Source organism: Diaporthe batatas (genome assembly GCF_019321695.1).
Source record: "Diaporthe batatas strain CRI 302-4 chromosome Unknown Contig00011, whole genome shotgun sequence".
Lineage (NCBI taxonomy): Eukaryota > Fungi > Ascomycota > Sordariomycetes > Diaporthales > Diaporthaceae > Diaporthe > Diaporthe batatas.
Genome location: NW_025408558.1, coordinates 411,801 through 432,781, shown reverse-complemented (window position 1 = coordinate 432,781; position 20,981 = coordinate 411,801). Strand labels below are relative to the sequence as shown.

The following is a 20,981-nucleotide window of genomic DNA, read 5'->3' as shown; positions in this document are numbered from 1 at the left end:
GGCTTCGCGAAGGCCGTAGAGCCGCGTCAGACGGACAGATCAGACAAGCCGACCGGGTGCCTGGGGCTAACAGGAGGATCGTGCTGCTGGCTGTCAGGCTGTCGGGTCCTCAGGGTCCTGCAGGCCCACGGGCTGAGTTATTGAGATCGGCGAGAAAATACTGGTTTTTTTTTTTCACCCTCCCTCCCTTGGTATCATGTCCCTTGTTTGTGTGTAGCTTTGATGCTGAGCCTTGAACGGAGGTTGGGAGGCCAAGAAGCAACACATACATGTTGTCTGAGACAGATCTGACAGATCCATCAACCTTCACAAGGGACAATTCCACGCCCAGGCGGCTGTGCTCGTGCCGTGCGTGGGCTCCGGCTTCTTCCTGGGGGCAGACGCCGGGCTGCCAATAGGAAGGCAGCCGGGCCTCTGTCAGCCACCGGCTTGTCTGCAGTGCCTGAGTGCCCGGCATGCTGGGCTGGTGGGCTGCTGGGGAACCCCACGCACGGAGGATGGTCCTGACAGGCGTGACGGGAGCCCCCCTGTAGCGATTGAGATGTTGTGCCGGCTTCTTTTCTTCGCTAGGAGACGCAGGAAACAAGCTAGGGCAGGGCAGCGCGTCCGAGGCTTCCGCCCTGCCACAAACCTCAGGCCGAGCAGAGGCGATGACAGTCGTCATCATCGAAGAGCCCTGTGGCAGCCTGACAGCCTGCCCGGTGAGGACAGCACATGCAAATGGGGATGGTGTTGGTCACGGATGACAGGAGAAGGAGGGAGGAGGGTTGGCGATCTCTGGTGCCGAAGTCGAGATACTTCGGTCCGACGGACAAAATTGTCAGAAATCTGGTCGTGGGGTGCAGAGTTGGGTCTTGATGCGGGAGATTGGAGTATTCAGTCTCTTCTTTTGTGTGCTTGACGCTTCTTCTTGTTGGACGAGGGTGACTACTGACGATGTGTACCATGTACCTAGGTACCTGGGTACCTAGGTGTCTACTCAAGTATGTGACCTACCACATCTGCACACTGCCCCCCAGCTTCCGAGTCCTCCCTGCGAGCCTACCCGGGATGTTTTCATGCACCCAATCAAGATGCTGCTGTCCACGCCCCGCCCCCCCACAACAAGGTTTGGGAAGGAGCAGCTAGTACCTGCTCAACTGCTGTAGGTACTGTACGGGGTACTTGGCGGCCGTGCTGCAGCCGGAGCACCAGTGTGACTCGTCGCCTCCGAATTTCAGAGTCCAAGGCCCGATGCGATTTTGCATATCACGCTCCAAATTTCTCGCGCCTCTCCTCCGAGCCCTTCTCCTTCTCCTCTGTCACCTCCAAAACTATCTCCCTCAATAGTCCAATACACCCCTTCTGAATAGCGCGTTTGTTTGATGTCTTGATTGGCATCAGATGAACCTGCAGTTGCGCTTTCACTTTTTCCCCCGAGTAAGTCAACGTCCAGCCCCAGCCAAAACCCACTCTTCGTTTGTCTCGGTTCCACCCGAGTCCATGACGTTCTCTCTGTGTGTGTCTACCTCGAGGACGTCCATGTCGCTCGGCCAAGACCCCCAAAACTTTTGGTGCAGATCAAGAGAACTCGAGCATCGTCGAGACCAACGCGAACCAACACTCTTTTCCCACATGCAATTCCCAACTCGTCACGTCGCACCCCTCGACTCATCGTGTTCATGTCCTTTTCTATTGCCTCTTGCCCAGCGCACGCATTACTAACCGCTGCCGCCCATTCTTTACAGTCCCCCCACTCCAAAGGCTTCACCTAAATGCCTGGATCTATCTACAACAACTTATACACGAACTTTATCCGTTCTGGGTTCACCAAGTCCTTCACCCACGGCTACGCGCAGTCCGTCGTAGCTGCCACCCACCCTCATGTTCTAAACTCCCAGAACCGGCCGTCCTTTGCGGCCCGGAAACGCCAGACCACAACCCGTCTCAGCCGCCTCCAGCAGCTTCAGAGCGCCTTCCACACCAGCGCCCACCACTCCTCCAGCCTCCCCACCGAGCACCGTCATGAGAAGCTTGCCAACAACCATGGAGGGCTAGATGCCTACTTCGAGAACCTCCAGAAGAAGGAGGCCACCGACGACGCCGAGGAGAACGAGTGGGTGCAGTTTCGCTTCCAGGACAAGATCGAATGGAAGCCCTCGCCTGCTTCCATCCTGATCGGCTCCGAGGCACGCGCTCTCGAGGCAAAGGATGCTGATGAAGATGGCCTCAGCGTGTCCGCCCTCTCGGAAGAGGAGCAGGCCGCATTGGCTCACATCGATGCTGCTCTTTCCAAGGAGATCGAGGCCAGGCAGCATGGGGACGCCGAGAACACCGGCGTGTCCAGGGCACCGACACCCCCCCTTGATGAGGCCGCTGAACCTCTCTCGCCGGCAAGCCTCGCCCGCTCCGCCACACCACCGGTCGACCCGCAATCCCAGAGCTACGCCGACCACCTGACCAAGCTCTCCGAGACTGGACGCTATGCCAAAATACCAGCTGTTTTTGAGGCCATGTTGGTCGCCAGCATCCAACCCTTGGCCACCTCGTACAATGCCCTTCTCATGGCCGCTATTCACCTGCCGGCCGAGAAGATTGAGATTGTCTCCAAGGCCCTGGATGTTTACACGGACATGATGCGCCGAAAGGTTGCCCCGGACAGCGACACTTATAACATCCTCGTCGGTTTGCTGGCCGCTCGATCGCTCGAGGTCTCTTCCTTGAAGAAGAGGCTCGAGGATAAGCGCGCTCGTTATGGCGGCATGGACGAGCCTGGCAAGTTTATGTTCGCATCCTCCGAACTCGAACACGCCATTCTCTCCGAGGATGACCGTCTCGACTTGGCCATTAAGCTCTTCAAGAACTCGGTTGCCTGCCAGCGGGATGTGTTCTCACCCGAGACCTACCACCAGCTCATCTCAGCCTGCGCCCAGTCTGGCCGTCTCTCTGACATGCTCCACCTTTACGAGCACATGGAGACCAACAAGGCCACGCCTTTCGCTGCAACATTCCCGGCAATGATCACTGCTTTCGCTAACTGCGGAGATCTGGTCAGCGCTGTCGAGTGCTACAGCGAGTACCGGACTCTGGCCATCGCCAATGACAATGGCGAGCCCACTCTGAAGGACCGTCTGGATGCTCAGGTCTATGCCTCAGTCATTAACGCCTATATCGTCTCGGACAAGCTTGAGGGTGCCATGAAGTTCTACAAGAAGATCGTACAGGAATATGGCGTGCGTGCTGCAAGCATCAAAGATGCCATCATCAGCCTCGGTTTTGTCAAGGGTCTGGTTCACCGGGGTATCTACTTTGAGGCTCTCCGGTGGGCTCAGGCCATCGAAGATGAGTCGCGGGCCCAGTCCATGGCCGAGCTCACAGTGTCTTCGGCGGACAACGGCGACAAGCACACGGCCCTCGCTGCGTTTGCGAACATCCCCGTCAACTTCAAGGACATCGCCACCCCAGCAAGTGCCCTCCTCGCACTCTGCATTCGTGGTGGTGAGGTCATGGAGGCATGGCGGTACTGGCAGATCCTCAGCAGCCCTGAGGCTTCTGTGAACCCCTCGTTCATCGAGCCAACCGCCATGTTCGCAGTGGCATTGATTGGCTCCGGTCAAGTTGTTGAAGGTCTGAACGAGGCCGAGGCGATGTTCCACCGGATACGCTCATCCAAGCCGGACGACGTTCAACTAGCAGCCGAGGTCGAGGAGGGCATGGATTTCGTCTCACGGTACATGACCTCCCGAGGCATCACTGATCCCCGCGATTCGACCGTCTCTCCGACTAGTGCTCCCTCGCCGTACCAGTCACAGTCAGCCCCGTCCGCGTCGAGCTACGAAGACACTTTCGACCCATATGCGCATAACACCGACTTCAAAGGCTCATCTCTCATATCTGATGAGCTCGAAGGTGCTCACGGTCGCAAGGGCCCCAAGTTGAACGATGCCCTTGCTCGGTTCCGCAACATGCGCCGAGCTGGTCGACACCCCCGGTACATCACTTATGCCAAGCTCATCTCAGCCGCTGCCCGCGAGGGCAAGATGGAGACTTGCAACGACATCCTCAACATGGCTCGCACTGATGTGCCATTGCTACCTCAATTTGCCGTTGTTCGTTACGGGTGGTCATCGATCCTGGACTCAATGCTGGGTGCCTGCCTCAGCCTGGGCCACAGAGGCCAGGCCGAGCAGTACCACCAAGAGCTATTGGATATGGGTGCAACCCCGTCTGCCAACACCTTTGGTCTGTACATCACCACGCTCAAGGAGTCTACCAAAACTTTTGACGAGGCTTCCGAGGCGGTCAAGATCTTCCACCGCGCCAAGGCCGAGGGCGTTGAGCCGAGTTCATTCCTCTACAACGCCCTCATCGGTAAGCTTGGCAAGGCTCGCCGCATCGACGACTGCCTCTTCTTCTTCGCTGAGATGCGTGCCCTTGGTATCAAGCCGACCTCCGTCACCTACGGCACCATCGTCAATGCCCTATGCCGCGTGTCTGACGTCAAATTCGCCGAGGAGCTCTTTGATGAGATGGAGGCAATGCCGAATTACAAGGCTCGTCCTGCGCCCTACAACAGCATGATGCAGTTCTTCTTGACCACCAAACGCGACAAGTCCAAGGTCCTAGCATACTACGCACGCATGAAGGCCAGGGGCATCTCGCCCACTGCGCACACTTACAAGCTGCTCGTCGACACTCACGCGACCCTTGAGCCTGTGGATATGCAGGCCGCGGAATCCGTTCTGGATAGCATCCGCGCCAGCGGCGGCAAGCCGGAGGCTGTGCACTTTGCTTCTCTGATCCACGCCCGCGGTTGTGTCTTGCACGACATGGCTGCAGCTCGGAAGACCTTTAACCAAGTCATCAACGACCGCAGCATTACCGCGACGGCGTCCCTCTTCCAGGCATTGTTCGAGAGTATGGTGGCCAACCATTGTGTTTCCGACACTGAACCACTTCTCATGGAGATGCGTCGACGGAAAGTCGAGCTGACCCCTTACATTGCCAACACTCTGATCCACGGATGGGCTTCCGAGGGCAACATCGCCCGTGCTGAGGACATCTATGGTGCGGTTGGTCGTGACCGCCGGGAGCCGAGCACATATGAAGCAATGACCCGGGCCTATCTCTCCGTCGAGGATAGGGAAAAGGCGAGGTATGTCGTGTCAGAGATGATGGGACGGGGCTACCCAAGTGCGGTGGTCGGAAAGGTTGTCGAGCTTGTCGGTGGCGGTGAGCAGGAGGCTGCAGTTGCGGCTGTTTAAGTTGCCTGCTCCCAAGGCGTACACTAACTCCATCGCTCCTGTTTTTCTATTTCCTTTGTGTCGCGCCTCTGATTTACCGTCTTGTTTGATACCCCTCGATACGGTGCGTGGAACAACAATGGGGGATGATGACGGACGAGAAACGATGTCCGGTGGAAGTACAAGAGTGACGGGATGTCGGTGTTCATGAGGCCGGCATGTGTTGGCTATTTCCTTACTGTCGTATTTTCCTATGTCTTTGTCATCACAGCGGGCGTTGGTATCGTGTTGGAAATCGGTTCAAACGGCCGCGCCCACGAGGCATGATGGATGGCCCAGGATGAAAAGGTCTTATTGTTTGGTCAATTGGTTGGGTCTGGCTGCCCGACCTGGTGAGGTTATTGTCGTGCCCGGACAGAAGGCAGGTCCGGGGCGGGATACTTGTTATTTATTTTTGTTTTCGAAGCAGTCGAGGCACGTTCTTCCTGCTTGCATCTGTCGTCAAAGGCGGCATATAGACAAATCTCCACTCTGCATATCAGCAAGAAAAAGACATGGACATATTACAAGCGGTGGCGAACGGGACGGGATTTTGGGCAATGGCGGCTGGTCTCGGGTCGGTTGGTCGGTCATCATCTTGGCTGGGAGGACTGGCTATCAAGGCAGGCAGGCATCTAGAAACGATGGAATGCTGGACAGGTCATGTCGCCTGTGTATATTACATAGAACCATCGCTGATAATGATAAATGTCCAATGACAAGTTGGATCTTGTCCAGGCACATATATGAGTCATCTATTCAGAGTATCAGGCTTGGGTGATTATATCAATCCAAGACCCTTTCGAGCTCGGGCTGGTCGTGGACGAGCAGACCACGTTGTGGCACGTTATGGGCCTGGAAGATAAGTCCGGGAAGTACAAGATCACTGACCGTCGCCCTGATTATGGTCTTCGGTTGACACGTGTGGAAAAGCCAAATTGGGTTCTCCTGGATAGCAGAAACAGTTTGAATGCAGATGCGTTGCGCAAATTGTCTATTTTGAAGAGCCAGGGAAGGGGGGAAAAACAAGCCCCCATCATCGCTAACAGTAACGACCCCGCCCGCCTATGCGATATTGAACTCGCTAGCAGCATTCATCTTCCTAAGCATCTCCTCCATCTTCCTCTTGGCCGCTGCAGCATCCACGTCACCGCCGCCCACGTCCTCCAGCACGTCCAACTTCCTCTTGGCGCCACCGGCCGAGGAGGACCCGGCAGCTGCGGCGCCGCCGGCGCCGGCGCCCTTCTTGTGCGTGCGCTTCTGCACGCCCGCGCCTATGCCGCCGGGCGCCTCCCGCAGCCCGTAGCTCTTGGCGATGTGGCCCAGGTGCAGCTGCTGGATGTCGAAGACGGCCCGCTCCTCCTTGACGTGGGTGGCGTAGGCGCGCACGTGGGCCCTGAAGCCCTGCCGGGCCGAGTCGATGAGGGCGGGCCCGGAGCCGTGCTGGGGCTTCGGCGGGGGCGGCGCGGCGGGCCTCCTGCCGCCGCCGCCGCCGCCCTTGGTCGGGGCCGGCTTGGGCGGCTCCGAGGCCAGGACGCGCTGCTCCAGGTGCAGCTGCAGGGCTTCCGCCCTGGCGTGGGGGGACTGCTTCTGTGGTCTCTGCTGCTCTTCGTCGTCGCCGTCGCCGCCATCCTTGCCTGGGATCGGGGGCAGTGCCACGGGTGTGGCGAAGCCCTTCTGCAGGACGGTCTCGTAGGACTGGGCGACCGCTGGGGGCGTGGTGGGTAGCATGTCGATGTAGCCTTCCTCGCAGCCCGGCAGCAGGAACAGGGCGGCTTTTCCAGGCCGGCCTGCACGGGCTGTACGTCCGATGCGGTGGACGTGGTCGGCGATGGCAAAGGCCGGGTCGTACTCGACGACCAGCTCGACGGCGGGGACATCAAGACCTCGCGAGGAGATGTCGGTTGTGATGAGCACGGCGGGGTCCTTGCAGGTCGAGAAGGAGCGGAGCGTCGAGGTACGCGCCTGCTGGGTCAGAGATCCGTGCAGCTTGTGGAGGAGGATGGTCGGGTTGGCTGGGGAGGTGATGTAGGCCGAGGGGTGTACGGTGTTGGCCGTGTGGTCTGGCTTGCCTTGTACAGTCTCTGGTGACGGCTGGGGTCGCGCAGTGGTGGATTTGAGTAGTTCGAAATGGAAGTCGACCGAGTCGGCACAGGATATGAAGACGATTGCCTTCATGACGGAGCCTTTTCGGGCGAAGGCGTCCTTGAGGAACGCCACGAGTGTGACCAGGCGCAGCTTTGCCGGAACGACCAAGTATGTCTGCTTCAGCTGGGCCGGTGCAGCAAAGACAGTCTCTGCCTTTGCATCCTCCTCGGCGTCGTCCTTGGAGGTGGAGGCAGTTATGAGGACAGCGTCCTGCAGACTGATCTCACCGAGCCTGTTGACATTTGACTTCATCGTCGCGGAACAGAGGACCGTCACCCTCCTCTTTGGCATGGCCTTTGTGAGCAGTACGCCATCCTTATTTTTCTCCTTGAGTGGCTCCTCGCGGATGGCCGTGACGATTTGTTTGAGGTCCTGTTCGAAACCCATCTCCATCATCCTGTCTCCCTCGTCGAGGATGAGCCACCGCACCGTTCCAACATCGAGGATCTTGGTGTTCTCCAGGTGGTCAGTGAGACGGCCAGGTGTAGCAACAAGGATATTGCAGCCCTTGCGGATACGGGCCTTCTCGGAGTGCTTGCTCTCGCCTCCCATGACAGTGGTGCTAACGATCCACGGGCAGCATCGCAGAAGCTTCTCCAGCACGACAGATATCTGCTTGCACAGTTCTCGGGTGGGCGCGAGAATGATGGCAAACAAGCCCGAATTCCTGTTTATGTCGGCACCGGTGCTGCTGCCATCGTCGTTGCGGCTCAGGGCGATAATCCGTTGTACTATGGGAAGCAGGTAGGCAAGTGTCTTTCCGGAACCCGTCTGTGCCTGCAGGAAAGCGTCGTCGTCGCCGGTGACGAGGGGCGGTATGGTGTTCTTCTGGATCGACGTGGGTACCTTCATCTCGAGTTTCGTCGACAGGTGCTGGGCTACCCTCCGGGACAGGCCCAGGGCGTGGAAGTTGGATGCTTCTTCGGACAGGGGCGCGTTGGAAGGAGTGGCCGGCTCAGCCTCTTTTGCCGGTGTGGCGTCGTCGAAGACTGTCTTGGCCGTGGGGTTGTAGGTGAAGAGTTTGGAAGCGACCTGGAACGGCTTCGAGGGGTCGTGGTGGCCGCCACCTGGGCGGCTGGTGGGCCCATGGTCGGTCCTCTGTCGCTTGGGTGGTCTGTCTGAAGGAAAGGCAGCGTGGTGTTGGGCAGAGGCACCGTCGGTGGTGGCAGGTTTCGACGTCGAGCCCGTTGAGCCCGTCCTGCCTTGCTCGCGGGCGGTGTCCTTCTTCTGGGCCCGGCGACGATCTCTCCAAGACCCTCCAACATATTTAACCTTCTTGGAAGCGAACGAGGAGTCCCCGATCGGGGCCAGGTTGAGGACCAGGTCATCGGCCATTGTCGCTGTTGTGGTTGACAGGAGGCTGGCGAACCAAGAAGTTGGTGGTGAAGACGAAGGCAACGGGTACTAGAAAGTCTCTGTTTCCATGCAAGAGGGACCCCGAGTCTTCGGGGGCGGGTGAAAATTTAGTGGGTCCTGGTGATATCCCACGTTATCGATTGGTGGGTCACAGTGTCCCCACTATAAGCCGCTCAGACACTGATTGGCCTCGCATCCAAGATCAAAATGTAGATATGGATATCCCGAATTAGCATTATGAATTTACGAGGTCAATCTCACACATGTTGCAGCACCGCATAGGTCAAGCCTTCATTTTGCCCCGTTTACCTTTCTCCACCTGGATAACTGCTGGGTATGGATGAATCGGGTATTGGAAGCAGAGTGATTTAGGGTATCTTCATAACCTCAATGACCAGGCCGTTTCTGAAGACATGCAACAGAACATCAGAACATCAGCCCGCCCAACCCCAGCCCAACACCCAGCCCGAGGAGAGGCGCCATGCCCAGGCCACCCCCATAGCCATACCCGTAGCCGCCGCGTCCATATGGCCTACTATAAGGACCAACGGGTCGCGCGTAGGGTCCTGCCATCATGCCGGGCGGGCCACCAAAGTACCCTCCCCTGTCCCAAGGGTTGACGACCCGCACGTTGGCGCGCCCGGCCAGCCCCTGGGAGCCGTGTGGGGGCTCGATCCAGACCTCCCTCCCGTCGCCGTCCCTGCCCAGCAGCTGCGGCTCGCCCGTCTCGACGGCGCGCACGAGCTGCCGCCGGATGTGCTGGTGCTGGTAGTAGGCCTGCCTCTCGGCCTCGGCCCGCTGCTGGCGCTTGGCGGCGCGCTCCTGGTGGGTCGAGCTGGTCAGCTTGTCCTTGAGCCTGCGGCCGAACTTCTCGGACTTGGAGAGCCTCTCTTGCTGCTGCTGCTGCTGTGTGGCGGCTGCTGGTTGGCCGTGGCTGCCGCGGGCGGTGTCGTCATCGCTGCTCTCGGCCTCGATGTCGGCCAGGCTGTGGACGCGCTGGAGGCTCTTGATACGGTCCCTCTCGTGGTCGGGGAGGGAGGCCAGGTACTGCTCGTCGTCGTAGGGGTGGTGCCAGATAGAGCGTGGCGGGTTGGCCCTGGTGTCGACAAAGAATTGGTGATGGGTCTCTCGGTCGTACTGCCTGACCCAGCCCTCCGGGAGGGCCCGGGCCGAGTCCTCCATGCTCCTTCGCTCGTCCGGCGGGATGCCATTGCGAGATCTCAATGGTACGGTGAGACGGCTTGTGTCCTGGGGGGGTTGTGAGTTGTTAGAGGTGCTGGCCTCATACGAGGGCGGAGGGTCTTCGTAGGGAGGCATGCTGGCTGCGTAGTGTTCTATTCTTTCGTGGTTTGTAGGCCGAACGGATGGGTGGTTGAGTTCAGAGGCGAGAGCACATTCGGCCTCACCTCTCGGTGGTGTGGTGGTGATGTTGTGCATGCATACATGACGTCAGGAAGACACGCCGTGTTGGGGTGCACTAATACGACATGGCTGGGCGACCTAGGTAGATGGCAACTTCCAGTTTATCTGAACGGCAGTTCTATGATCTGTCTAGGTACCGAATGTTATATCCTTCCCCAGTGCCTCGTACCATTGGAACGCTGACAGCCTCACTGCTGGGCTGAAGGTTGTCTAAGTAGTAGGTAGTAGTCTATGTATTAGCAACGATGGTCAAAGAGTCGAGGCACGTCAAAGGCCGTCATGGTGACTCGGCCTTCCTCGAGCGCCCTGGCGCCTTGGATGTGTTATCAACTAAGAGGATTTGAGTTCATCGGCAGCGCAAGACGGTCAGGCTGCTGTGGCTGTGTGGCCGCGGCACAGAGCTGCTCGGCGGCCAGAGCATCAAGCAGCCAAGGATGGATGTGTAGATGCCTTATATACAGTATATGTAGGCACCCAAGTACCTAGGTACTTAAGTACCTAGGTCGTTGATGGAGGGGGAATACATAGAGTCATATGCATGTCTGCCCCGCAGCCATTCCCATAGCTCCAGGAGCTTGCTACCCCAATCGAGCTCCCCGCCCGCCCCCTCTGCCCCTCCATCCACCCATCGTCTTGTCCGTCCGAGATCACCGGCCGCTGCCATCTGTGCCTGAAGATCCCATGCCGCTGGGGCGCACCAGAGCCTGGGGTTAATAAACCTTGACCGTCGCCGCTGTCGTCATTGAGGGCATCGTGCTGCTCGCTCGCACAAGGAAAGCCCTCCCAATTCCCAATTCCCATTTCCCAATCCCCCAGGCCTGGATCCGGCGGGGCATTTCTGCCGATCTCGCCTCGCTTAATTGAGATTCCCCGGGCCATTTTACTCGCAGTCCGCCCGACTGTCAGATTGGGTGTGTCCTGGCCGTCCTACCGTACCTCGTCCGTACCTCGTCCGTACCTCGTCCGCACCTTGTTCCTTGCTGTAACAGTCCACGTCTCTCTGCCCATTGTGTTGGCTGCGCCGGGTGTCCTCCCTCGAGAAACTTGCTCTGGTATCCGCAGAGCCGGGCAGTTCTTTTTTCACCGACACAACCAGCACAAAGTCTGCACAAGAGAGCCATGACCGTCGAGCCCGTAAACCCCACGACCGCCGTGTCCGCCCCGGGCAAGGTGCTGCTGGCCGGCGGCTACCTCGTCACCGACCGCGACTACACCGGGCTTGTCTTTGGCCTCGATGCCCGCATCAACGTCGTCGCCCGCGGCATCCCCACCTCCCAGGGCGTCCAGCTGACCGAGATTGTGGTCGAGAGCCCCCAGTTTGTCGGCGGCACCTGGCGTTACGGCTATCATCTTGCCCCTGAAGACGGCGGCATCACCGTCACCCAGCTGCAGGTGTAAGTGATGCTTGAGCCTCAATTTTATATCAACTAACCACCATAAAGCGGCTCATCCTACCAGCCCAACCCCTTTATAGAGACAACTCTCACCTACGCGCTCACATACATCTCCCGTGTCGTCCACCAGAGGCCCGCACACAGCATCCAGTCAGCCAGGCTCACCATCCTCGCCGACACCGACTACTACTCTGCCTCGTCCTCCTCCTCATCATCAGCATCAGCAGCAGCACCCGCCACCAGCCCATCCAGTAACAGATTCATCCCCTTTGGCACCTCCCTGAAAGATGCAAAGAAGACAGGCCTCGGCTCCTCCGCCGCACTCGTCACCAGCCTGACCGCCGCCCTGCTGTCCCACTACCTGGACCCGGCTCACTTCGACCTGGCCACCGACGGCGGCCGCACCGTGCTGCACAACCTCGCCCAGGCCGCCCACTGCCGCGCCCAGGGCAAGATCGGCTCCGGCTTCGACGTCGCCGCCGCCGTCCACGGGAGCTGCCTGTACCGGCGCTTCTCCCCCTCCGTCCTCGACGCCGTCCCGCAGCCGGGTCAGCCGGGCTTCGGCTCGAGGCTGGAGGAGACCGTCGGCGGCCAGGGGAGGTGGGACACCGAGATCCACAAGGACAAGGTCAGCCTGCCCCAGGGCGTGGCCATGCGCATGGTCGACGTCGAGTGCGGCTCCCAGACCGTCGGCATGGTCAAGGCCGTCAACGCGTGGCGCGCCTCCGACCCGGCCGGCTCCAAGGCGCTGTGGGACGAGCTGCAGGGCCGCAACGAGGCCCTGGCCGCCGTCCTGGCCGGCGGCAGGGTGGACGAGCTGCCGGCCGCCCTCGCCGCGGGCAGGGAGCTCGTGCGGGCCATGGGCGTCAGGTCCGGCGTCCCCATCGAGCCCGAGTCGCAGACAGATCTCATCGACGCGCTGTCCGGGGTCGACGGCGTCTACGGCGGCGTTGTCCCCGGTGCGGGGGGGTTCGACGCCGTGGCCATCCTGGTCAGGGACGACGGGGAGACGGCGGCGCGGGTGGAGCGCTTCCTCCAGGAGTGGTCTGCCAAGAAGAAGGACAGCAAGGTCAAGCTGCTCGGGGTCAAGGGCGAGCTGCAGGGCGTGCGGGTCGAGAAGCTGAGGGAGTTTGATGGGTGGCTGTCCTGATTGTCGCTGCTGCTTCCAGCGTTGCAAGTCGTGCGGGTATCTTGCCGTTGGCTGCCTCGTCCGTTCCTTTTGACATGGTCAGGCTGCATGTAAACAACACGCCCACTAATATTACAGACCCAGTTGGGCGGATGGGGGGTTTGAAAAGCAAATGTTTTCTTTTCAAGGGTCGGTCTTTTGTGCCACAGTCAGCCATTCAATTCAAAGCTTTGTTTGTTGTCTTTCATGGTCTTTGCATTATTATGAGGGTTGGCATCAGCCCCAACAGATACGTGAGTAATGCTACAGTGATTCGTCTCTCAAAAGATCGTGTCTCATGGCCAACATCCAGTTTCCCCCACCACCAAAAATAATGTCTGATCCCAAATAATGTCTCGGTCTATTTGGCAGCCGGTGTGAGGTTGCTAGTCTCCAAAAATGAGCGGAACAACGAGAACAGTTGGTTTCCTGCCTTTGCCTCCCTGGTGACCGTGGGCTCCACAAATCAGTCCCGTCTTTCTCTGCCCGCCCTGTATTGTTGGCCTGGGCCGAGGAAAGCCATCTGTCAGATCTGGTTCGAACATGGTGGTGAAGGTCCCGTGGTTTCTGGGTTGTGCTGTCTGGGCGTGTTGGTAGTAATTCTATTCTGCCTCCGCCTCGCATCTATCCAGGTGAGGGCATCATCGTCTCAAAATTCAAGAGGGGTAATCATATCGTCTGGCACTCCTCGCTTAATCTAGTCGTAATCGTACAACAGCGGTCTTCATGGCTGCATGACTTCTGTCGTTAATCGAGGTTGCAATATTTGCAACACCGTTCAAGCCAAGAGCACTTTAAGCAGGTGCTCCCGTCGATTTGCTTGCTCGCTCAGGTGAAAAACCATGGTCCCAGTCTGAGATCTATCCTCGATGCAGCTTTTTCTTCGTGAAGGATGGAAGCACCATGGCAGGGGGGGTTTCTGTGGTCTAGATGAGAGCTTCCTTCCCGTCGCTGCCGTGGTCGCTCGCGCCACTGACCGACGAGGCCGTCGTGCGGCTCAGGTGCGAGCCGCTGTCCTCGGCAGCAAACGACTGGGTGATGGAGGGCCGAGAGGCACTCAGCGGGGTTGATGTGAGGCCACGGTAGCCCGTGCGGGTCTTGTTAGGCCGTGATGGCTTCTGGTGGGGGTCGTGCTGCTGCTCGTCGATGGTGGCGAAGCGGCTGGCGATGGCCTTCTCCCGGAGAACCTGGAGCCTGTGAGCTTTTTGTCAGTATTCTCGTTATGGTATTTTCTGGTTCGAGTCGGTGGCTGCCTGGGGGTCAAGACTCCGGGAGGCGATGCTTGACGAGCTGGGGATGTAACTAGGAAGGGGCACGCACTCTTCATCGCTGAGGCCTTTTATGTTGGTGGCGACATGCCTGAAACCGAAGGGCTCGGACTGCTATGCTATCAGTTTACGCAAAATCGAGTACGGGACACCCAGAGGACAGGTCGTTCGCTTACAATCTGGATTGAACGTCTCTTCTTCTCCTTGCGCAGGCGGCGGTTGACCACGTTCTTCACCACGCTCTGGACTCGCGCAAGGCGCAGCTTGAATGAGTTGCAGACTTGCATTTTGAATGATTTGAAGATTTGCTTGGATGGGATTGAAATGAAAGTTTTGGCAAATTGGCGAGTCGATATCGATATTGGCGACTTGAGTACTGAGGGAGTGGCAAGTTGGGAGTTGGAAGAGAGTGTGGGCAAAGTTGGCTGAGAGATACCAAAAAAGTCGAAAGGAGGGAACGACTCAGTTGGTAAAAGAAGTTGGCGACGGTCCTGTGAAAGGAGTGACGAAAGGGAAGCTTGCTCTCTGCTGCTTCGGGGGGCCGGTTTGAAGGGAAGGAAGGTCGTGCTCGTAGATGGCGTTGCAGAGAAGGCTGACCAGGCAGCTGGATCGGGCAAATGATTGACAGGCACAGGAAGATGTGGTAACAGAAGGACCGGTGCAAAGTGGGACTCGTAGCACACGATACGGTTTAAAGCAGCGGAACATAGACCCAAGGAAGACTCGGACGCCAAAGGGGTGATGGCAAACGATCCCGATGATAACGAACAAAGGAGTGGCCAAGAACGACCAGTAGGGTTTGATACATACCCGTGGGGATTAATTTGGGAGGCTTGGATGTCCAGATTTAGAAATGATTGCCTTTATTCGGTGGGATACAAAGGACCCTCGAGCAGGACGGCCGGGCCAAGGTGCAGGTGTTGCGGAGATTGACACCTTGTCGTCAAAGAAGAAAATTCTTCCAATGCTGAGAACGATAGATGGGAGCTGTAAAGGGCTGGTGAGTCGCCCTTCTCGGCAAAAAAATATTGGAATGTTAGGTCTGATACGGGGACGGCCTGTGGCCTTCCCGTGGAATGCATGCACTTTAAGAGGAAAGACGCGAGGCGGACGCGTGCGTCTAATTGGACTTGGACGCGTCAGAGTTGAATCACGAGGGAGCAAGCGACAGTAATTGAATGGACAGCGTGGTGCATGTGGTGCAATTCGATCTAGGCTACCCGTAGAGTCCATCCCTTGCCTCTGCCGACTTGTCATCTTCATCATCTGACCTTATTTGGGGTAGTCCTTGAGGTGGAAGCTCTTCAGCTTCACAAACTGATCGAAACCAAACCTGCTCAGGGTCTGTCCCTTGCCTGAGTTCTTCCAACCAGTCCACGCCAGATCCTACAGGTGTCTCGGTCAGCAAAGGGCGGGTCGTGAAGGGGTCTCGGACAACTTACGCGACTGGGGAAATCACAGCGATTCACAAAGACGGTACCAGCTTCGACGTCCTGGGCCAGCTCATAGGCCCTATCAGTGTCCTTGGTCCAGATGCTGGCAGTCAGGCCGAACTCGCTGTCGTTCATGAGCTTGACAGCCTCCTCGTCACTCTTGACCTTCATCACTGGGATGACCGGGCCGAATGTTTCTTCGATCATGACAGTCATGTCGTGTGTAACGTCGACCAGCAGCGTCGGCTTGACGAAGTTGCCCTTGGGAGGAGGGTTACTGAATGATTCGTTGTCGGGCGTCACGTCCTTTGCACCCTTGTCAACAGCATCTTTGATGTGCGCCTCGATGGTTGCCTTTGACCTCTCAGAGATGACAGGTCCAACATTGGTGGACTTGTCGAATGGGTCGCCAAGCTTGTAGCTCTTGAGGACAACCTGAACGGCCTCGACGAATTTGTCGTGGATCTTCTCGTCGACGTAGATCCGTTCGAGGGAGCAGCAACTCTGGCCAGAGTTGAACACGGCTCCATCGACAATCTCCTCGGCGGCCCAGGCGATGTCTACATCCTCACGGATATAGGCAGGGTCCTTGCCGCCCAGTTCCAGACCGACATTCACAATGCGGTCTGAGGCGGCCCTCTGCACAGACAAACCACCAGCGACCGAGCCGGTGAAGCACACCAGGGATACCAAAGGGTTCCGGACAAGAGACTCTACCGTTGTGGGGGAGCCGGCGTGGAAGTACTGAATGACTCCCGATGGAAGGCCAGCCTGGGCGAAGGCATGCGACACCTGCTCTACGATGGTAGGCGTCTGTGGCGAGGGCTTCAGGATGACTGTGTTGCCAGCAAGAAGTGCCGGGATGAGTGAGTTGACGAGGATGAGATATGGGTACTGACAAAAATTAGCATTGGGCTCCTTGCCTCGTGGAAGCTTTTGTCTAGAGTCCGTCACGCCAGTTATACCGAGGTAGCATAATAGTTGTGGCAGTTGACTTACGTTCCAGGCAAACAGGATAAGAACAGGCCCAACCGGGACCTTGCGAATGAATCGCTTGAAGCCTTTCTCCGCCTCACCATCAGTGTCCTTGAGCACGTCCTCACTGATACTGACGAGATACTCAGACCGGCTGATGGCTGTGGCGACTTCCTTTGCTCCATAGGCAATAGGCCTACCCATCTGGGTAGTCAGCTCGAGGGCCAGCTCATCTGTGACGTCGGAGAGATTCTTGAGCGCCTTGCGGATGATATCCTGTCTCTCTGCCAGAGTCGTCTTGCTCCATGTCTTGAAGGCCTCTGCGGAAGTCTTGGGCAAGCTCTCCAAGTCCCCGGCCGACGGGCCATTGCGGGTGATAACGACCTCGTTGGTGTTGGGAGAGACGGTCTTGATGACTTCGACAGACATTGTAGTTATGTTTCACGGTGTAGCCAAAAGGGGGTGGGTGTTACAGTGATGGGATGGATGGAAGGATGGAAGAAAGACAGACAGGAGAAGGCGTGGATCGCGTGCCAATGATGCTGGCACAATCCAATACAAATAGCTTTGATGTGCTCTCGTGTCGTTTGCTTGCCTCTCTAGCTGCTCGTTATCCATTGCCTGCCCGACCCCTCCATCGTCTGCCCTGGCTGCGCTGGATGACGCTGTCCCACTGGGCCGCCCCACGGAGCCGATCTCGGCCACCCTCGATAAGATAAGGACGGGTGGGCGCCCCACTGAAATTTTGAGGGCATCCTCGAATGCCGCCTGAGGATTTCCAATTCCTTTGACAGGCCGAATCAGCACAGAACAGCACAATCCATATCTACCGCGCATACCGTCCCTGATTCGTTAGACCAGCCGCCCCCGATCGTCACCTGCGCGGGATTCGTATCATGGCGCCCGAGAAGCGCAATCAGTTCCTCGATGCCGAGGACAGCGACGACGATGCCATCCAGGACAACTCAGACGACGAACTGCGAAAGGGAGGGCGCACCGCCAAGAGGCGTAAGCTGGAAGATGACAGTGACCAAGAGGACGCGGCGTCCAGCGACGAGGCCTCGGGCGACGAGAGTGACGAGAAGAATGCTGAAGAAGCCGAGAGCACCAAACCACAAAGACCAACGCCTAGCAAGAAAGATCGGGGAGAGACACGGCGGAGCAAGGAGGATAGCGACGCACAGCCCGACGACATCCTCCAAGTCAAATCCTTGTTGAAGAAGAATCCCGTCGCCACAGAAGCTGCCATTAAAAAGTCTGGCGTCGTATACGTCTCGCGCATCCCACCATTTATGAAGCCCCACAAGCTGCGCTCGCTCCTGTCGAACTACGGCACCATCAACCGCATCTTTCTTGCTCCCGAAGATCCCATGGCACACCAGAGGCGGGTACGTAACGGTGGCAACAAGAAAAAGATGTACACCGAGGGCTGGGTGGAGTTTGTGAACAAGAAGGACGCCAAGGACGTGTGTGCCATGCTGAACGCGCAGACAATCGGCGGCAAGAAGGGGAGCTACTACCGGGACGACATATGGACGCTGAAGTACCTCAACGGCTTCAAGTGGCACCACCTGACGGAGCAGATTGCGGCGGAGAGCGCGGAGAGGAGCAGCCGCATGATGGCGGAGCTCCAGAGGGAGAAGAAGGAGAACAAGGACTTCGTGCAGCGGGTCGAGAAGGCCAAGATGCTGGATGGCATACAGAGCAAGAAGGCCCAGAAAACGACCGCGCATGACGGCGCAGCGGATGCAGCCGCCCCCACTCCCGCAGACGAAGGGGCTGGTGCCGAGAGGCATAGGAAGTTCCAACAGAAGACGTTGGCGCACAAGAAGAAAGCGACGGAATCGGCTCAGCCGCAGAAGGCTAGCAAGGCCCTGAGCAAGGTTTTCTAAGCCTATCCGCCTAGAGGAGAACATCCTAATTATGGAGCACCACACCGTACGGTTACCCTCGTCGGATACTGCTTTACGCAGACTCTCATGAGCGACAGCCACCGCGTTGTTGATCTATCGCATCGACGCGTTGTAATTAAGGGAGCGCTGCAGGAAAGGCGGTGGGAAAGCAACACATGGTCTCCTGCCACAGGGTATGAAAGCCATGGTGGAGTTCTTCTGTGGCGGGTGCGACATCTTGGGCCGGACGTGGGCTTCTCACTCGAGCCGGTAGTGCAAGCTGGCTGGTCGATGAGCCGACCTGGACACAAGGTCAAGCAAGCCGATCGGAGCTCGACATGGCAACCTTCACTGGTTTCTAGGCTCAGCTCAGATGGCAACAGTGACATCTGCGTGCGGTATCTGGCAAGCCAGGGCGGCCGCTTGAGTATTAGACGCGAGAAAAGCGTGGCAAAGGAAGGGAATCATCGTTTGTGGTAGAAGAGTCAGCCCGAGGGCCAGGTCATTCAATCTGTGCCGCCTGCTCCGCCTGCTCCGCCTGCATACTAGCGAAAGCAAGAGAAACCCCATTTCAAGGGACAAGATCCAGTTTGGCAGTCATGTTATGTTCATCTAAAGCGCGATTTGACGTAGTCGTAAGCCACAAATAACGGGCGGAGTATGCTGGAATGATTTTGGTCGAATCAGCCCTTGATGACATCTCTATTGTTGGTCCTCCATCGTCATCTCCTCAAACTCATCCAACAACTCGTCCATGTTGACCTTGGGAACATCATCATCCTCACTCTCGCCAGTGGCCTCTGTATCCGCAACGCTCTGGCCGTCAACCTCCATCTCGCCCTCCTCCTTCTTCTTCTTGTTCTTGTTGGTATTCTTGTACAGCGCCAGCGCGGCCCGCAGCTCCTCGTCCTCCTCGACATCCCGAAGGAAAGCCTCGTACTCGTTGTCCAGGCGCTCCTGGTCGGCCTTCTTGGGGAGCAGCTCGCCCTCGTCCTTGTCCATGCGCTTGAGGCGCCAGTTCCTGTTGCGGTGCTTGCGCTTGCGCGGGTAGTGCTTCTTGACCAGCATGACGTCCGGTATCCTCGAGCCGTACGTGTGCGAGTTCTCGATGGCCTCGAACTGGGGGTTGTTGAAGTTGGTGCCCGTGAGCATGTAGCCCATGACCGAGTCTCCTGGGTTGAGGAAGTTGCCCAGGTGCGTCCGCACGTTGTAGGTTGTCTCCATGTTATCCACCCTCGTGACCTCGACGTCCGCGACGAGCCACTTGCCCTTCTGGGGGCCTGTCGGCTCGATGTTTAATACCATGAACTCGACGAGGTCGGGCGCTTCCGAGAGGGAGAAGAACGGCACACGCCAGTAGATGTCGGGACGCAGTTCGGCGATTTGGAGGGTGTTTGGGTCAATAAAGTTGACGGAAGTGCCGATCCTGTGGCAGAGGACCAGTGGGGAGATGTTACCGAGCTGCTTCGCCATTGGGATGGGAAGCGCGACGAGGTCGTCTTTGCAAATCGGTACCAACTCGACGGAGAAGGCGAACTTGTAGCTCTTTTTGGAGGTGTGTATGTCTTCTGAGATGAGTTCTTGACTCTTGGTCACATTGATTGGCACGACCGACTTGAGGAACTCGACGAATTTCTCGGCTTGATTTCGTTGGGCGAAGAAGAAGTCTATGCCGTCCTTGACTTCCTTGATGTTGATCGTTTCGCGGTGGGCGCCATGCTTCAAGATGAGCTGCTCGAGGAACAGGAACGTCCTCTTGTGGAGGACCTTTTGCCGAACCTGCACGCAGGCCCTCCACACGTTGGCAGTGTATGACTTTGCGCAATCCGGACACTGCTGGTAGGCGACGACGTAGACGATCTCGAAGCTCTGCTGCATGAGGACGCCATCGGAGACCGAGTCTTGCACTGTCAGCTTGACCTTTATCCTCCTCGAGTGTGGCTCTGTCCAGATGAAGCTGGCATCGATGATCCGAGTCTTTCCCAGGCCCCTCAGCTTTTTCAGACACAGGGCAAGCAGTTCTCTCGATTCTGGGGCGGCGACAAGCCAGCTGGTTGGGGGCATGAGCCAACGGTCGCAGTCCCTGCAGAAGTTGAGGACAGCCTCGCGCTGGATGCCTTTTGATATGTCGTTGGTGAGCTTGACGCAGTCGTAGCAGAGGGCGTTGGCGGCGGTGGTTCCGTCGATGGGGGCGCCGCAGTTGCAGCAGAGGATGGTTGCGCCGGTCATGGCAGTCCCCACGGGGGCCCCGATGGACACGGCACCTTCCATATCCACGTCCATGGTTGTGGCTTGCCTCGTGAGGAATATGGTGTGTTGTTGAGTGGGTTGCGATGTCTGGTCGAGGTTCTGCGTGGCGGCGGAGCGAAGCAGGGCAGACAATTTGGGGCGGATATGCGCTGCCATCCCCTCCAAAAATTCCAAGTCGCCCCGCCAATTCTGGATTGATAAGCATGCGCCAAGAGGCGATAAGACTCTTCCAAGTTCCCAGGGTTCCCAGGGTCCCACCTGCTCAAGTACCTAGGTACTGAAGTACCTAGGTACCTGGGTACTCTGCTGTGCCAGCCGTTGACTGGACCGCAATTCTTTCAGCGCCGAGACCCAAGAGCATTCCTGGGATTCCGGCCACGCGGCCCACCACAACATGCGCCGTATCTGACAAGT

At 57.9% G+C, this 20,981-nt stretch overlaps 7 protein-coding genes across 7 annotated transcripts; 3 read left to right on the top strand and 4 right to left on the bottom strand.

Annotated features, from left to right (window-relative positions):
- Window positions 1-1,264: 1,264 nt before the first annotated feature.
- KVR01_009485 (uncharacterized protein) lies at window positions 1,265-6,078 on the top strand. The gene is made up of 2 exons (XM_044792376.1): window positions 1,265-1,419; window positions 1,728-6,078. The coding sequence occupies exon 2, from the start codon at window positions 1,755-1,757 to the stop codon at window positions 5,241-5,243; it is 3,489 nt and encodes a 1,162-aa protein (XP_044641987.1). The 5' UTR covers window positions 1,265-1,419; window positions 1,728-1,754; the 3' UTR covers window positions 5,244-6,078.
- A 248-nt stretch (window positions 6,079-6,326) lies between these two features.
- KVR01_008954 (uncharacterized protein) lies at window positions 6,327-9,947 on the bottom strand (the record flags this gene model as incomplete). Its single annotated transcript, XM_044792782.1, has 3 exons — window positions 6,327-8,484; window positions 8,587-8,813; window positions 9,315-9,947. 3 exons carry the CDS (start codon window positions 9,945-9,947, stop codon window positions 6,327-6,329), a joined length of 3,018 nt encoding a protein of 1,005 aa, XP_044641456.1.
- Window positions 9,948-11,306: 1,359 nt separating this feature from the next.
- Window positions 11,307-12,731, top strand: KVR01_009332 (phosphomevalonate kinase; the record flags this gene model as incomplete). The annotated part of the gene is made up of 2 exons (XM_044786137.1): window positions 11,307-11,581; window positions 11,630-12,731. 2 exons carry the CDS (start codon window positions 11,307-11,309, stop codon window positions 12,729-12,731), a joined length of 1,377 nt encoding a protein of 458 aa, XP_044641834.1.
- A 313-nt stretch (window positions 12,732-13,044) lies between these two features.
- Window positions 13,045-15,085, bottom strand: KVR01_008943 (uncharacterized protein). The gene is made up of 3 exons (XM_044781935.1): window positions 14,194-15,085; window positions 14,070-14,128; window positions 13,045-13,943 (listed from the first exon to the last, which is right to left on the bottom strand). The coding sequence occupies exons 1-3, from the start codon at window positions 14,302-14,304 to the stop codon at window positions 13,676-13,678; spliced, it is 438 nt and encodes a 145-aa protein (XP_044641445.1). The 5' UTR covers window positions 14,305-15,085; the 3' UTR covers window positions 13,045-13,675.
- A 204-nt stretch (window positions 15,086-15,289) lies between these two features.
- KVR01_009631 (uncharacterized protein) lies at window positions 15,290-16,854 on the bottom strand (the record flags this gene model as incomplete). Its single annotated transcript, XM_044792775.1, has 3 exons — window positions 15,290-15,403; window positions 15,460-16,344; window positions 16,450-16,854. The coding sequence occupies 3 exons, from the start codon at window positions 16,852-16,854 to the stop codon at window positions 15,290-15,292; spliced, it is 1,404 nt and encodes a 467-aa protein (XP_044642133.1).
- A 467-nt stretch (window positions 16,855-17,321) lies between these two features.
- KVR01_009020 (RNA-binding ATPase activator ESF2) lies at window positions 17,322-18,317 on the top strand (the record flags this gene model as incomplete). The annotated part of the gene is made up of 1 exon (XM_044788917.1): window positions 17,322-18,317. The coding sequence occupies one exon, from the start codon at window positions 17,322-17,324 to the stop codon at window positions 18,315-18,317; it is 996 nt and encodes a 331-aa protein (XP_044641522.1).
- Window positions 18,318-19,019: 702 nt separating this feature from the next.
- Window positions 19,020-20,600, bottom strand: KVR01_008992 (ribosome-binding protein NMD3; the record flags this gene model as incomplete). Its single annotated transcript, XM_044783600.1, has 1 exon — window positions 19,020-20,600. The coding sequence occupies one exon, from the start codon at window positions 20,598-20,600 to the stop codon at window positions 19,020-19,022; it is 1,581 nt and encodes a 526-aa protein (XP_044641494.1).
- Window positions 20,601-20,981: the final 381 nt, after the last annotated feature.